The sequence below is a fragment of the Ctenopharyngodon idella genome, chromosome 14, assembly GCF_019924925.1.
Source record: "Ctenopharyngodon idella isolate HZGC_01 chromosome 14, HZGC01, whole genome shotgun sequence".
Taxonomy (NCBI): Eukaryota; Metazoa; Chordata; class Actinopteri; order Cypriniformes; family Xenocyprididae; genus Ctenopharyngodon; species Ctenopharyngodon idella.
This window is the reverse complement of record NC_067233.1, coordinates 22,279,350-22,295,889: the sequence shown is the minus strand read 5'-3', so window position 1 is coordinate 22,295,889 and position 16,540 is coordinate 22,279,350. Positions and strand designations below refer to the sequence as shown.

At 38.4% G+C, this 16,540-nt stretch overlaps 1 protein-coding gene across 1 annotated transcript in view; it reads left to right on the top strand.

Annotated features, from left to right (window-relative positions):
* Window positions 1–16,540, top strand: part of pigg (phosphatidylinositol glycan anchor biosynthesis class G) — a 117,761-nt gene that overhangs the window by 70,096 nt on the left and 31,125 nt on the right. Inside the window, exon 9 of the mRNA XM_051859946.1 lies at window positions 3,886–4,292. Coding sequence (XP_051715906.1) covers window positions 3,886–4,292 — 407 coding nt within the window. The remainder of the gene's footprint in view (window positions 1–3,885; window positions 4,293–16,540) is intronic.

The following is a 16,540-nucleotide window of genomic DNA, read 5'->3' as shown; positions in this document are numbered from 1 at the left end:
AAGAAGTTAATGCTGGTTCTGATAGAAAGGTGCCAGAATACACAGTGCATCAGTTTGTTGCGTATGGAGCTGCATAGCTACAGACCAGTCAGGGTGCCCATGCTGACCCCTGTCCACCGCTGAAAGAGCCAACAGTGGGCACGTGAGCATCAGAACTGGACCACGGAGCAATGGAAGAAGGTGGCCTGGTCTGATGAATCATGTTTTCTTTTACATCACGTGGATGGCCGGGTGCGTGTGCATCACTTACCTGAGGAATACATGGCACCAGGATGCACCTCTTCCAGAACAGTGTCCAGGTCACTATGTGATGCTGGTATTTAATTCTGCAGTGAGTTGGGCAGCTGTGGTTTCGTACCCAGACATCAGCTTCCTCTTGCATCAACAGTTACTTCTGTTGGATGTGGTTCGTCCTGCGTGGAGGTACCCTGGATGCCAGCTCTCCATACACCACAAAGACTTGCTGTCCTGGTCACAGATGAGCCAGCGAGACGCACACCAACAATTTGTCCTCTTTTGAACTCTGATATATCTCTCATTATGTTGTGTGGATGGCAGTATTTTATGTTCAGCTGTGCTATTGCTCTGCTAATTCAACCTTCACACTCTGATGGAATGTGAAATCAGTGAAGATTGGCATATACAGGCGTGAAACCTCCAACAAACACTATATTGGCCAGTGTTTCAGTTTCACTGTCCAACCTCTGTACATTATAAAAAACTATATTATTTAACAATATTGTTCAGCTGTTATCCTGGCAATGAAAGTAATTATTAGTAATATGCAAAAATGAATGTTATTGAAATGTGCTTGTTTTAAAGATGTGGGTCGTGTCTGTGTTTCATGTTTTGTCCCTTGCTGCTGGGAGTTCTGACACAGTGTTTAATTACTCTGCGTTAATTTCCTCCTGATCAATTAGTGCTGCTGTCATCCTTGTTAATAGAGATGTTTACTCCAGACTTCATAGCATGTTTTGATTCTTACTATAATCCAAAGTTCCTTCATAATCTTTCATCGAAATTCTGAAACTGTTTTTTTTTCTCCCCTTGCCTTTTTCCTTTTACTAAATGTTCACCAATTTCCAAATAGCTATTTAAGTATTGGTTTAGGCTCCACTTTCACATCAATTCCTGATGGATAAAAGTACTTTTTCCCAAAGTGAATATTCGGTTCGACTTGCATTACAAAAGTAAAATGGGCTGTAAATGTTGTTTCATGTTGACCTTAAAAAGTACAGCAGCTGAAACAGGCTTTATAATTGTACGGGTCAGAGAGAGGGTGGAACATTCTCGTGAAAAACTCATTTACTGTGCAGAAACCGTACTTTAAGTGGACTTCAGGGAAAACATAAAATGCTGTACAGCATGTCCACTTTAAAGAAACAAACAGCCTGTTTAGTTACACATGAGATGATGGTCAGGGAACACACACACACACACACACACACACACACACACACACACACACACACACACAGCCTGTTGTCACAGGGAGTTTCTGTCTGTTTCTGCATTAGCATATAGATTAGCGTGCGTGGCCTCGCTCTGCTCTAGCGTTAGCTCAGCGTTCGCTCCTGTAATGATGAAACCAACGGAGACCTGAGAAAACAAACTCCTGATGCTTTTGTGCTTCTTTTGGTCCAGACTCTCGTGGATCCAAATATTCCCTTCGATGGGACCGGAGCGACAATATGAAAAAGTGAAGAAAAGTAAAGAGAGACGGTTTACAAAGAAATGAGAAGCGAGAGCGAGTTCATCCCAGACGGTGTTTACACAAACAGAAGTTGCTTACACAATCCGTTTCCCCACCGGCTGATTTCGACCCAGGTGTTGCTCCTGGTGATGGATGGAAAACGCCAGTTGCTGCGGCGAGGCCTTGTGACACCAGTGAGATGTGACCGGTCCCCATGGTAACACATATCAAGGCTGCACATGGTCATATCCATCATGACCAGGGACACAAACACACACACACACACACACCAGCCACAGAGCGACCAATTAGTATTGCGTTATCAGACCAAACGGTGTGTGTGTCACTGAGATTGTGTTTATCAGTTAGAAATAGGAAGAACTGCACATTTAACTTCAGTAATGTTAGTGGAACAGTGGAAGTAAAGAAGGGTGAGACTCGATTTATCCGCCAGGACGTTATATGATACGATCCAGTGTTATTTCAGTATTACTTACCTGCTGATATAGTTTTATTAATATTTTGAATTAGCTTTTATTTTTATAGTTTCCGAAATCCAAGTTCAACTATTCATCCAGTTCCATTTGCTTCCTAGCTGCTGCATTTTTGACCAGCTGGAGTTTGTTTATTAAGCGTGTGGGGCAACCACCCATTACAGTAATCTAGCCTTGAGGTCATGAACGCATGAACTAACTTTTCTGCATTTGTCATTGAGAGCATATGTTGTAATGTAGATATGTTTTTAAAATGTGGTTTTACAGATGTGGCTTTCAAATAAAAATCGGTATCAAAGAGTGCACCTAACTGACGACGAAGACTTCACAGAACATCCATCAAGTGTTAGACAGTGTTCTGGGTTATTATGTGTGAAGGTTTTTGGTCCAATAATTAGAATCTCTGTTTTTTCACTATTAAGTAGTAGGAAATTACTGGTCATCCAATTTTTTTTATATCAACTATGCATTGCGTTAATTTTGTGAATTGGTGAGTTTCGTCAGGGTGCAAAGAAATATAGAGCTGAGTTTCATTAGCATAACAGTGAAAACTAACGCCATGCTTCCTAATGATATCTCCCAAGGATAGCATGTACAGTGTGAAAAGCAACGGTCCTAATACTGAGCCTTGTGGTACTCCCTACTGAACTTATCGATTTGACACCTTTTCATTTGCTGCTACAAATTGGTAACATTCAGATAAGTATGATTTGAACCATGCCAGTGCAATTCCACTAATGTCAACGTAATTTTCGAGTCTTTTCAAAAGAATGTTGTGGTCTATAGTATCAAATGCAACACTAAGATCCAGTAACACTAATAGAGAGACAGAACCACGTGTGTCAATACTGCTCTGCTTCCAGCAGCCCTGCACTCACACACTGTGGGAATCAGTCACAACATGCTCTCTCAGCTCTCTCTGTGTGTGTGTGTGTTTGTGTGTGTGTGTGTGTGTGTGTGTGTGTGTGTGTGTGTGTGTGTGTGTGTGTATGTGTGTGTGTGTGTGTGTGTGTGTGTGTGTGTGTGTTTGTGTTTGTGTGTATGTGTGTGTGTGTTTTAGCTCAGGGCTCTACACATCAAAGTGCTGTCTGTAGAGTTGTTTTACAGTGTTGGACGGCAGTGACATTGGTGTCAGTGACGTTTTACTGTCACACACTGTCAGATGTTTCGCTTATTTGTGGTTTTGCCCTTTTCAACTCCCACCGCTTCACCTTTTCCACTCCATTTCTCTCTCGCTCCTTCACATCTGACTGCTTGTATTGATTTCTTTTTGCGTTTCTGCAAACTTTTGTCTGTAAGGAAGATGCCATATGTGTTGATGTTTGTTATGTTTGCCGAGTTTGTTGTGATGCATGTGAAAGTGTAACAATCTAAAAGGAGAAGAAACTGCACACAAATGTATTTGTTACATGTATCATAAGCACATTTATCATTTGTGTTCCTCAAATTTTTTTTTTTTAAATACTACATTTCAACACCACTCACATTTTGTATTGGAATCAACTATGTTGTGTTGGGAATGGAGCCTATTTAGAACGTCCCAATTAGCATGCTATCCATCCTAAATAGTATATGAAATTCAAATTAGTGTCCTAAATCATAGTAAGTTGAAAGAAGTATTCCAAAGATACCCGGATGGTCTACTATTTCTAGGTTTGTAACAGGACTAATGAGTAGCCCGTCTCTGTCTCATTCTAGAGTTCTGCCTGGACTCTGTCAGAGTTGGACACTCTGTTGCTGATCGGTACAGTGGGTCACACGCTCAGTTTGGGTTCCAGCAGCTTCATAGAGGAGGAACACCAGACCTGGTACTTCCTGCTCAACACGCTGTGTCTGGCCGTCTTCCAGGATGTGTGCAGGAAGTACTTCAGGGAACAGAGGCACAGAGGTGACGAAGAGGACGAGGGACCTCTGCTCCCCTCCAATGCAGAAGAACGGTCGACTTTCTCCCCAGTGGCAGAGCTGGGAATAAGTGCAGGTTCGGAGAAGTGGCTGGCCCTGGCGACCCCGCTGCTGACCCTGGCCTGCTGTCGCCTGCTGAGGTCACTGAACCAGACCGGAGTGCAGTGGGCGCACCTGCCTGACTTTGGACACTGGCTCAACAGGTAAGAACAGAAAGACATTACGGTTGGTTTTAGGTCGCTATGTGGACTAACTGCTCTTCCGCAAGCACTTAAAGGGATAGCTCACCCAAAAATTAAAACTATTCCAGGATTTACTCACCCTCAAGCCATTCTAGGTGTATATGACTTTCTTCTTTGCGATGAACACAATCGGAGATATACTTAAAAATATCCAAGCTTTATAATGGTAGAGAATGGCACTCCTGATTTTGAAGTCCAAAAAAATGCATCCATCTATCATAAAAGTAATCCATACGGCTCCAGGGGGTTAATAGAGGCCTTCTGAAGTGAAGTGATGGGTTTTTGGAAGAAAAATACCTATATTTAAAACTTAAATAACTAGCTTCCGGCAGACGGCCTACGCAAGTTGACTTACGCCAAAAGAGTAACTTCTAAGACCGAATTCACAGAACTAATATACTGACACACATCCCAACTTGTTTATGTTCACTAAATGACTGTGTTTACGTGAATACTCAACAAGCTCGCCATTTTGACATGTTTTTGTGTGCATTTGACTGTTTAGTCATGAATCCGAAGCCCAAAGTATACTTTGCTTGTCTTTCGCGCTTTAATAATGCACTTTTAATTATTCTTTTAATATCAAGCACGTCCTGCAGAAGACTGCGTTTTACAACAGTCAGGTTACATGATTTGACTGATTTGGATGTTAAGTTTGGGCTTTTATGGAGGAGTGAAAGCACACCGCTATTTTCATACTTTGGAAGCCGAAATCGAAGCTAAAAACAGTTTAATGGCACAGTAACTAACTAGAAATATTTTCAGTCATTGTTGAGGGCGTGCTGCTCCATTCTGAGCCGTAGTGAGACGTCTCAGTGTCTGCATGGGGAGTAAATGGAGCATTCACACTGACGGCAATTAAATCACCGCAGGCTGTCGGGTCGCTGCGCAGCTGGTCGCTCGTAGGCGTTCCTACTCGAATACAGTATTCAACTGGGTCTGGCAGCAAATCTCTGAACAACTTTGTCACATCTAACGGTCTCTGTTGCTCAGGTCACCAACTCTCGTTGAAAATGAATCTATGAATCAGGTCACTGTAATGCTGTGAATTGCTGTCCTTGTGAACTAACCGAAATTAACCGATTTAATTCCAGAGTGTATATATATATGTATGTATATGTGTATATATATATATATATATATATATATATATATATATATATACACACACACAAATAACTGTAAAAAAACTAAACAAACTTACACAGTAAAATACCGTTTTCCATTGAAACAGTAAGATATCGTAAAAACAATGCATTCTGAATAATATTATTTGTTGTCTTTGAGAAAGTAAATTATAGGCTACTTTCTCGAAAACAACAAATATTACCCAGAATGCATTTGTTTTTTTTGTTGTTTTTTTTTTTTTTTTTTTCAGTTTATTAATTCTGTATATTACAATGCATTCTGGGTAATATTATTTGTCGTTTTCATGGAAGTAGCCTATAGGCCTATTTTCTTAAAATGACAAATATTACCCAGAATGCATTGTTTTTATGGTATATTACTGTTTTAATCGAAAGCGGTATTTACTCTGTAAATATTAGTTATTTTTTAGAGTGTGTGTATGTATGTATGTGTAAATATGTATATATATATTAAAATTAGTTTATTGAAAAGATAATGATTTTAAAATGTTCTTTTTTCCTTTTTGATTTGTTCAGTTTTTAGTTCTTTTTTTCTGTTTGTTGTATGTTTTGTTTAGTTTGATGCAGTTGTTTTGTTTCTTTTGTTTGTTCTTTCTTTTGTACATTCATTCATTGGTTTATTTATTTGTTTGCTCAGTTGTTTATTTGTTATTTCTTTTGTTTGGTCTTTCTTTCCTTAGTTTGTTATTTTGTTCATACATTCTTTCTCTGGTTTTTTTTTCATTTATTGGTTAATTGTTTTTCTTGTTCTTTTGATCATTCTTTCTCTTGTTCAGTTCATTCTGTTTGCTTGTATGTTGGTTCTCTTGTTATTTATTTAGTTCTTTCTCATTTTAGACCAGTATTTAAGTTATTATTGACTGTTAATCTTCCTCTCAAGTCAAATATGGAGCCCATGCCGTAGGTTTGTCGTCATTCCCGCGTGCCAGATCTGGGCTTATAATCACCATATTTAATTTTTCAAGCTGCTGTGGAAGATTATCAGTGAATATATTGAGTGGTCTGGTCTGTTCCTCAAACAAAACTCTCATATGACTTCAGAAGACTCGGACTACAGTCAGACAGCAGGCAATTAATGTTCATAACTTCTGAATCTCACAGTGATTCTGCAGTCTCTTTGGTTTAATATCTGAGAGAAGGACTCTGGACTCTCTTGGGCTCGTATTCAGACTGCCTGCAGACTTTTTGGCTAATTAAAAGATTGTTTTATGAAAAGAGGACTAATTGCTACACTGCAAAGACGTTTTAATGTATTCCTTCCTTTTATTAAGCAGTTTAATTATTTGGCATTTTAAAAATTATTCAGGCTCTTTTGTCGCACCTCAGGACCTTTTAAAGACGACCTATTCTGCTTTTCTCCATGTTCGTCTGTCTTTAGTGTGTAATGTTGCTGTTTGAGCATGAAAAAGTCCCTCCAGCGGGAGTTCTTCTCTATATCAGCGTCACTGTTTCTGAACTCCCTGAAACGGGAACGAACACGTCACAATATTCCTCATTTAAATAATTTCCGCCCATATGCAAAATAAAGGGGGCGGGGCTTGGTCGAGTTAGTTAGTAGTGTGTTGAAACTGGTGGTTATGGTAAGGGGCGGGACATTTCCCAAATGATTAATCACAACACACTGCTCCAGCCGACCAATCAGAGCACATTGTGCTTTTCAGAAGGCGGGGCTTCATAGAGACAGGAACTAAACAGAGCGTTACTGACAGACTGGGAAGAGAGGAGCTGAACAATGGAGAATAAGAACATTCAAGCATGAAAGTCAAGCATAATACCTTTTTAAGTAACTGCAAAAACATGTGAAGGTGATTAATAATGACAAAAATATAGTGATTACCAAACTGTTTGTTTTCTCTATTTACATGTATAACAATTCTGTTTGTGAACAGGTTGTTTGTGAACTCACCGAATGCCTTCTTCCAGTTTGTTTGATAAATATTCCCAAACTTCCAGCGTCCAAACACACTTCACCCCGGGCGATTAACTTGGCTCTCTCTTGTGTGTTGTGAACCGTGAGTCTCTGGAAGCGGCACTCACACACATTTACAGACAGATGGTACCGGCGCTGGTCTGTGCCAGACTTATTCTACCCCATTAGCCAGTATCCGACCCATCAGCCAATCAAAACCCAGCTTGGTCTCACGCAAAGACCCTCAAGAGAAAATAAGCAGGCAGAATTTGCCAACAATCCTGGGAAGCTTCACTCACCATTTGTTTTTTTGCTCTCAATTGAGCAACTTTATCCCTGTTTGAATTTATATATAGTTAAGTATACATTAACATTAAAGGACCCAAGTGTTTCGTTTCCTTCTTGATTTTTCTTGCCCTTATGGGGTCATTAAACAGTTACAAGGGCCCAAACGCTATAATTTTATAGCATTTAATTTGTTTCCCCTGAAGTGCACTTGTAATGAGGTTTCTTGAATTGTAAATTAGTTTTACATGACCACTTTCCACACTTTCTCTAGTCTCAGCGTCAGACGACATGCCCGCTGCCCGCCCATATGTCCAACTGATAAATATTGCAACAAAAAGGGCAATATTGGCACTTGTGCCAATCTCTGATTGGCTGACTTTACTCTCCTAGTAGCTAGTAAACACTAGCAGATATGGTTATTTTCTGTTTTTTGACTTTTGTCAGGAAAATTAAGTACTGTGTACTTTTGCATAGATAGAAATGAAGTCTACACTCATTTCTGCTCATTTCTTTTTTCATTTGATTTTTTTTCGATGCAATGTTTAAAAGTTTTGTTTCAGTAAGTCTTCTGCTCACCAAGGCTGCATTTATTTGATCAAAAATACAATAAAAATTGTTTTTGTTTTGTTTTGTTTTGGAATTTTTACTTCATCGGAGTGGTATGAAACTTGGTACAGGTTTTGGCACTTGCTGTGATTCGAAAAGGTTAAATGGTCCTGAAAAAAATAGTCACACTTGTATCATTCGTGGTCAAAAATTAGCGCATTGGAAATGAATGGGAGACAAATGTCATTTAGTGGAAAGGTTTGGTACTGCAGCCGAACAAAATCTAACTGAAAGCTCATTTTTTGAGATATCAACCTCACATTTGGAACACAACTTGTTTAGATTTATGGCTTTGATTTTTTTCACAGTTTTAGAGTAAAAAATATATTTCATTTGGAAAATAAATGTTTCATATAAAAATTGAAAATGGTATTTTTGTGCATTTTTCATAACAATAAATGTAAAATTCCAAAAGTTCATTTTTTTAAACTTTTTTTTCAATAATCTGCCAAGTGTCTTTAAAAAGAGACCAAACTTCAGCTCCAGAGCATTCAAGATTTATGACACTTCTATGCTCAAAAAGTGAATAAATGGATTATAACTTGTGCATAAATATAATTTAGTACCATAAAATCCCCTAAAAATACAAAATATTATGATAAACATTATGGAACTTAACTATACCACAATCATTTCATTGAAATAAAAAGAATTTGGTCATTTTTGACCAACACACAAACAGCACCAGTGAGCAGTTAGAAATCAATATATTCATGCATATAAACATTATACATTCATACCCAGAGAATAGAAACCTGTGCCCTTTCAGTGTGTATCTGGAGTGTTTATAGAGTTATAACTATACATTCAAGCTGCCCTCGCAGGGCTTTACATTGATGTGTCTTCTCTGATGATATCATGGATCGATAGCTCTCATCTCTTAAGTGCATCACCTGCTGTACACGTCTAAAAGACTTCAGTGCCGCACATAAAGACCATGTATCTCTTTCTCTCTCTCTCTCTGTCTCTCTTGTCCAGCAGCTAGCTCTGATGAAGAATAATTATTGCGGTCGTAATAAATCTCTCTGCATTCATACGGGAGAGATGGACATGTGCCAGAGTTTCTGAAAGCGAGGTTACAGGAAGGAGAGCAGGATTTCCTGTCCTTGTGGTTTGAAGCGTCCATCGCTGGACTTCTCATTACATATATGGAGCGTATAATTATACGTGCTGTAATGAATCTCAGCGTAGACGGCTTTTATTATGATTATGTTTAAAGCACACGCGGCATGAGAGCAAGTGAGCTGGTGCGGGAATCGTCTGAGATAATTGAATTGAGCTTAAAGAAATCGTTCATCTACAATCAAAACCCTCGTGTCATTGCAAAACCATATGACTTTCTTTCTTCTTACAGAATGAGAAAGCTGCGCTTTTCCATACAAATGAAAGTGAATTTTTGGCCTTGGCTAATCTAATTTAATTACTTAAAAACAGGGTTATGATTGTTAAATAAAACTAAAACTATTATATATATTATATATATATTAAAAATATTTCTGTTAATTGATATAAAGTAAATAAAAATTAGAAATGTTGTCTTGGCAATGAATTGAAATAAGTTTAAATCGAAGCAGAACTAGAAATAAAACTAACCAAAACTAAAACTGAAATAAAAATAAACCTAAATAGCAATATTTAAAACTAATAAATTGACAAAAGCATATGACAAAATTATAAAAAATTAAACCAAAATTAACATGAAAAAAATATATATAAAAAATAAAAGCCAATTCAAAATTGTCATTAAAAAAACGTAATAAAAAAAAAAAAAAAAAAAAAAAAACATTGCTTTGGAAATATATATATATATATATATATATATATATGTATGTATGTATGTATGTATGTATATATATATATATATTTACATTAAATTCTAACATAAGTTTCATTTTTGGCTGAACTTTTCCTGTAAGTACAGAGTTTGTGTTTATGTAAGTTTAACTTGGTTTTTAAAGTTATTGATTTGCAGTGGAATATTGAATGAAGAGTTTTGGCTTTTGTTTTGACGCTTTGATCTTTTATTCCAGCTAGATTTTTTTAGATGTGTGTTTCTGTGTTTGGGATTTGCCGGCTCATATTATTGTTTTAGTTTGCACTAATTAATATTTCATTACCCGGCTGAAACTGGCCCTTGGGGAAGAATCTGCATTATCTCTGCGAGAAACGCTCGCTCTCTTTCCCTTCCGCTTAGATCTGTTACTAATGCAAATAGAGCACAGCTGTGAACAACACTTCATCTGAAGGCTGCAAATGATAGTTTGCCTCGTTTTTACTGAGGGTTTTATAGCATCTACACTATCGTTCAAAAGTTTGGGGTCTTTTTTTAAGAAATTAATACTTTTTTTCAGCAAGGAGCCACTAAAATAATCAAAAGTGACAGTTTTTTATAATCTCACAAAAGGTTTCTGTTTCGAAATAAATGCTGCTCTTTTAACTTTATATTTATCAAATAACTACCAGCCAAACTTTTTAATGGTAGTCTACCTCAGATGGAGCCAGTCTCTGAGATCTTCATCGATTTGTTTCTGTCCATTTTGATTTGATGTTAACTCTAAATTCATTTATTACTTGATTTTTAGGTTCATGCATTTTAAAACTGATGCACCTTCAGTCTTGCTTTTCTCTGCACTTTAAAGGGGTCATGACATGGATTTTTTTTTTTTTAAAATTTTTAATATGTTCCCTGAGGTTCAATATAATGGTTATAAAGTTTTATCCACACACAAAAAAATCTGCTATGATTGGCTTATGTCATTGCATAGAAAACAGTATAAACGCCCCTTGACTTCTGCATGCAAGTGTTCTGAAAGCATTATCCATATAAAACCATCATTTAGGCCTGGTATTAAGATGCGTTGCCTCGTTTACAAAACAAAATGCTCCAAACAAACATATAATCCTCCGACATGATCCCGGACGCCATTAAAATAAACCATCCACTTGTTTCTAATGCAGGGATCCTTCTGAAATCTGTACAGAGACTCAAACCAGCTTTTTAAACTACGAACGTTCTTTCACTCTTCCATTTGTCCTGTTGTTGGCAGTCTCAAGCGCATGGATTACATCAGAAACTGAACGCACATCTGTATACTGTATCAGCGTAGACAGCGTCAGTCATTATAATAACTTCAGAAACTGAACGCACATCTGTATATATAATGGCTTCAGAAACTGAATGCACGTCTGTATACTGTATCAGCGTAGACAGCGTCAGTGATTATAATGGCTTCAGAAACTGAATGCACATCTGTATCAGCGTAGACAGCGTCAGTCAAGTCAAGTCACCTTTATTTATATAGCGCTTTTTACAATGTAGATTGTGTCAAAGCAGCTTTACATTGATAACTGGTACATTATTTGGCTGCACAGCAGCTCTTAAAAGAATAGTGTCAATGCAGGCAGATCAAAGCACTGTTGAATATCAAATAGTCAAATGTCAAGTGTCCCCAACTAAGCAAGCCAAAGGCGACAGCGGCAAGGAACCCAAACTCCATCAGGTGACATCAGGTGGCAGACAAGTGGCAAATAGGTCAGTCATTATAATGGATTCAGAAACTGAACGCACATCTGTATATATAATGGCTTCAGAAACTGAATGCACGTCTGTATACTGTATCAGCGTAGACAGCGTCAGTTATTATAATGAATTCAGAAACTGAACGCACATCTGTATACTGTATCAGCGTAGACAGCGTCAGTCATTATAATGAATTCAGAAACTGAACGCACATCTGTATACTGTATCAGCGTAGACAGCGTCAGTCATTATAATGGATTCAGAAGCTGAACGCACATATGTATACTGTATCAGCGTAGACAGCGTCAGTCATTATAATGGATTCAGAAACTGAACGCACATATGTATACTGTATCAGCGTAGACAGCGTCAGTCATTATAATGAATTCAGAAACTGAACGCACATCTGTATACTGTATCAGCGTAGACAGCGTCAGTCATTACAATGGATTCAGAAACTGAACGCTCATCTGTATACTGTATCAGCGTAGACAGCGTCAGTCATTACAATGGATTCAGAAACTGAACGCTCATCTGTATACTGTATCAGCGTAGACGACGTCAGTCATTATAATGACTTCAGAAACTGAACGCACATCTGTATACTGTATCAGCGTAGACGACGTCAGTCATTATAATGACTTCAGAAACTGAACGCACATCTGTATACTGTATCAGCGTAGACAGCGTCAGTCATTATAATGGATTCAGAAACTGAACGCACATATGTATACTGTATCAGCGTAGACAGCGTCAGTCATTATAATGAATTCAGAAACTGAACGCACATCTGTATACTGTATCAGCGTAGACAGCGTCAGTCATTACAATGGATTCAGAAACTGAACGCTCATCTGTATACTGTATCAGCGTAGACGACGTCAGTCATTATAATGACTTCAGAAACTGAACGCACATCTGTATACTGTATCAGCGTAGACAGCGTCAGTCATTACAATGGATTCAGAAACTGAACGCTCATCTGTATACTGTATCAGCGTAGACGACGTCAGTCATTATAATGACTTCAGAAACTGAACGCACATCTGTATACTGTATCAGCGTAGACGACGTCAGTCATTATAATGACTTCAGAAACTGAACGCACATCTGTATACTGTATCAGCGTAGACGGCGTCAGTCATTATAATAACTTCTGTTTGCTTTTGATGCAACGCTCGCATCCGGTGTAGCGACTGAACGTTATTGGGCTATGATGCGAAGACTTATAACTGTTGGCAGTCGTATGCAAATGTATTTGCCTATATGTGACGTCACAGATCCCACAATGTCAAAATGAGATGTTATTGGAGCTTGATTAATTAAATACCTTGTTTATAATGAGGAGGATGTTTTAAGCTGGGAAACTTGCAGGATGTTTTAATGGTACAGAGAGCTTTTATGTGTCAAAAGATCAAGGCAGATTTGATTTCTCATATCATGACCCCTTTAACTCAGAAGGTCTGTAGAGAACAGTCACAAACTCCTCTTTTGTTGTGCAAAGGAATGTTTTTATTATTTACCCCAGAAATCATGCATGGATGCACACTTGGAAAATAGAAAGCCAGAAATAGCATACAATCCGTGCACCAGATTCGTGAACTCTTGATGACAAAGATTAATATTTTAAGTGCGGCTGATTCGCACAAAAATGAAAGATTTCTTATGAAAGATTTTAAAGGGGACCTATAATGCCCCTTTCACAAGATAAGTAATATAAGTCTCTGGCATCCCCAGAATGTGTCTGTGAAGTTTAAGCTCAAAATACCCCACAGATCATTTATTATAGCTTGTCAAATTTGCCCCTATTTGGGTGTGAGCAAAAACACGCCCTTTAAATGCAAATGAGCTGCTGCTCCCGGCCCCCTTTTCAGAAGAGGGCGGAGCTTTAACAGCTCGCGCTTCGGTTGCTCAACAACAACAAAGCTGGAGAATCTCACGCAGCTAAAATGAGGATTGTCAGTAACGGTGTTCAGCCTTACATTGTTCAAACTGGAGTCGACACTGATGGAAGTTACAACTTTTAGAATGAAACTGGACGTTTCTGAATGGTTAGTGGATAAATTTATTATTTAGTTAAATAAAATGTAGTTGCTGTGGAGTTGATTCAACTCATCGACTAGCATGTGCCGTCATGTTAATCTTTTGTGCAAATCCAGTGTTGAATTGACCCTCGTTTGTGAAGCAGTCCGGCGTAAAATGATGGCATGACAACAACACTCTACTACAACAACTCTTCCTCTTCTCTAAAGCAGCCCAACATGGCCTCACCCCCTTTGTTGTGTGTTCTCAAGGGTGGGGTTTATGTAAATTTTGGGGTTTGTCATGTCACCAACCCAGGAAGAAGCTCGTTGTAGTCCCTACCAGCCATTTGTTGTAGCAATTTCTGTAAAAGAAAATATCTCCTTTGCACTGAACTTTGAGCGTCGTAACTTCGCAGATGTTGTTTATGCTCAAACAGCAACATTACACACTAACTAAAGTTCAAAAAGTGAAATCATAATCAACCATCTCTTTAATAGTCAAACTTCATAACTCATAAGACACAGGTGACACTTGAGCCGAACTTTAGACTTAATTATCCTCTTTTTTCCGCTCGCTCTGTTCATTTGCTCATTTTTCTCAGATTGACAGGTCTGTTATTGTCCTGCGCTGACCCTCTCTGGTATTATCCGGCTTTACTCTGACAGAACACAGCTTTCTTATTTCTGCGATATGTCAGCGTTATTGTTTGAAGAGTCTAATTGGATGAGCGTCTCATAGTATTCATTCAGAGTCCTGCTGAGTAAACGTTTGCTGTTGTAAATGAGGCGTGCTTTATTTCAGGGTTTAGTCTGAACTGACAGGTCTGGACGCTGGTGTCACGCATGCAGTCGTGATCAAGAAAGTCTGAATGTTGTGATTTGTGGTTTTTGTGTGTGCATATGCATGTTATACGGTGTGCCGTCTGAGTCTGTCCCACTTCGAACGCTGGTGGAGGAGAGAAACGAACAGAATAAATGGATTCTGCTGGGAATGAGAGCTTAATCATGTCTCGAGAGTGATTGTCCTGTCTTTGTGTGTATGAACATGTGTTGGGGTGGTTTCAGTGACTAAAAGGTGCATTCTGGGACATTTTAAAAACCTAGTGAGCTGCCTTGAGTGCCTACATCATAGACAGCTGCCTTTTAAGATAAGCATACTGACTGAAACAAACAAACAATACTATGGAAGTCAATGGGGACCGGCAACTGGTTTGGTTCTCAGTATTGAATGACTATAAGTTATTGCTCTCACTTTGTCTTCCATTTTGATTCTTCTTCTCAGTGATGTCATACATATCTTACAACATCCTTCTGAAATAGCCATTTGCATCAAACACGCAGCCATGATTCCTCCAGCTCACTAGGTTTTGGATCCGAGCTTCACATTGAAGTATTTTCCTCTCGTATACACTTTCCGAAGCAGTCTGAGACGATCATACATGCCCTTGCACTTATTTTGAAACCCGACCCTGAAATGCACACTTATGCGCTCACACATGCAGACAGGTGTGTGTGTGTGTGTGTGTGTGTGTGAGATGCATTAGTATTCTTCTGGTTGTCTGGGAGCAGATAGATAGGGAGCAGAGAGACACTCAGGGTCACTGGCATCAGGATGAAAATTTCTCTCTCCGTCTGCATCTTTTTTCCCTCTACTTCCTTTTCGTCTGTGCTCTTTCAGCACCCTCTCTACCTATTTCTTTCTCTCTCGCTGGCTGCTCCCTCCTTCCACCCAGATAATTGGTCCTAAGTATATACTTAATATGCTAAACAAAATAGTGTTTAGTAACATATCATGTTTATTTGATTCAAGTGCCGTTTAAGACAAAGCTGCCTTTAACTTTATGTTGTTATATGGACAATCTGTTCAGTGAACTGATTAGCAGATGTAACACAAACCCTGGAGTTTCACAAAACCAAGCCATATTCATTTTTAAATCATTTGAGTCGGTTCTCTGTTCTTTTTGAGTTGGACATGACAAAAGTAATGCAGTTTCGAGAACCAGTGAGTGAGTTGTTCGACTTCAAACCATAAACTTGATTTTGAGCCTTTTTGAATGATTTATTAAAAGAGTCGCCTTAAAGGGTTAGTTCACCCAAAACTGAAATTTCTGTCATTAATTACTCACCCTCATGTCGTTCCACACCTGTAAGACCTTCGTTCATCTTCAGAACACAAATTAAGATATTTTTGATGAAATCCGAGAGATATATGACTCGTCCATAGACAGCAATATAATCAATGCTTTCAGTGCCTAGAAAGCTACTAAAGATGTATTTAAAACAGTTCATGTGACTACAGTGGTTCAACCTTAATGTTATAAAGCAACGAGAATACTTTTTGTGCGCCAAAAAAACTAAATATCAACTTTATACAACAATATCTAGTGATGGGCGATTTCAAAACACTGCTTCATGAAGCTTCGAAGCTTTATGAATCTTTTGTTTCGAATCAGTGGTTCGGAGCGTGTGTGTCAAACTGCCAAAGTCACGTGATTTCAGTAAACGAGGCTTCATTACATCTTAAGTGTTTCGAAATTTCAATGGTTCACCACTGGGGGGCGTGACTTTGGCAGCTTGTCATTTTAACTAAACTTTCCGTTTAGTTAAAATGCTGATAAAAATTCTATAGGAAGCTAATGAGGAGTTGCTGGCCATATAGAGCATTCCAAATGAGTCACTTAAGGTCCTCCGTTTCAGTTAGGATGTTGCCTTAG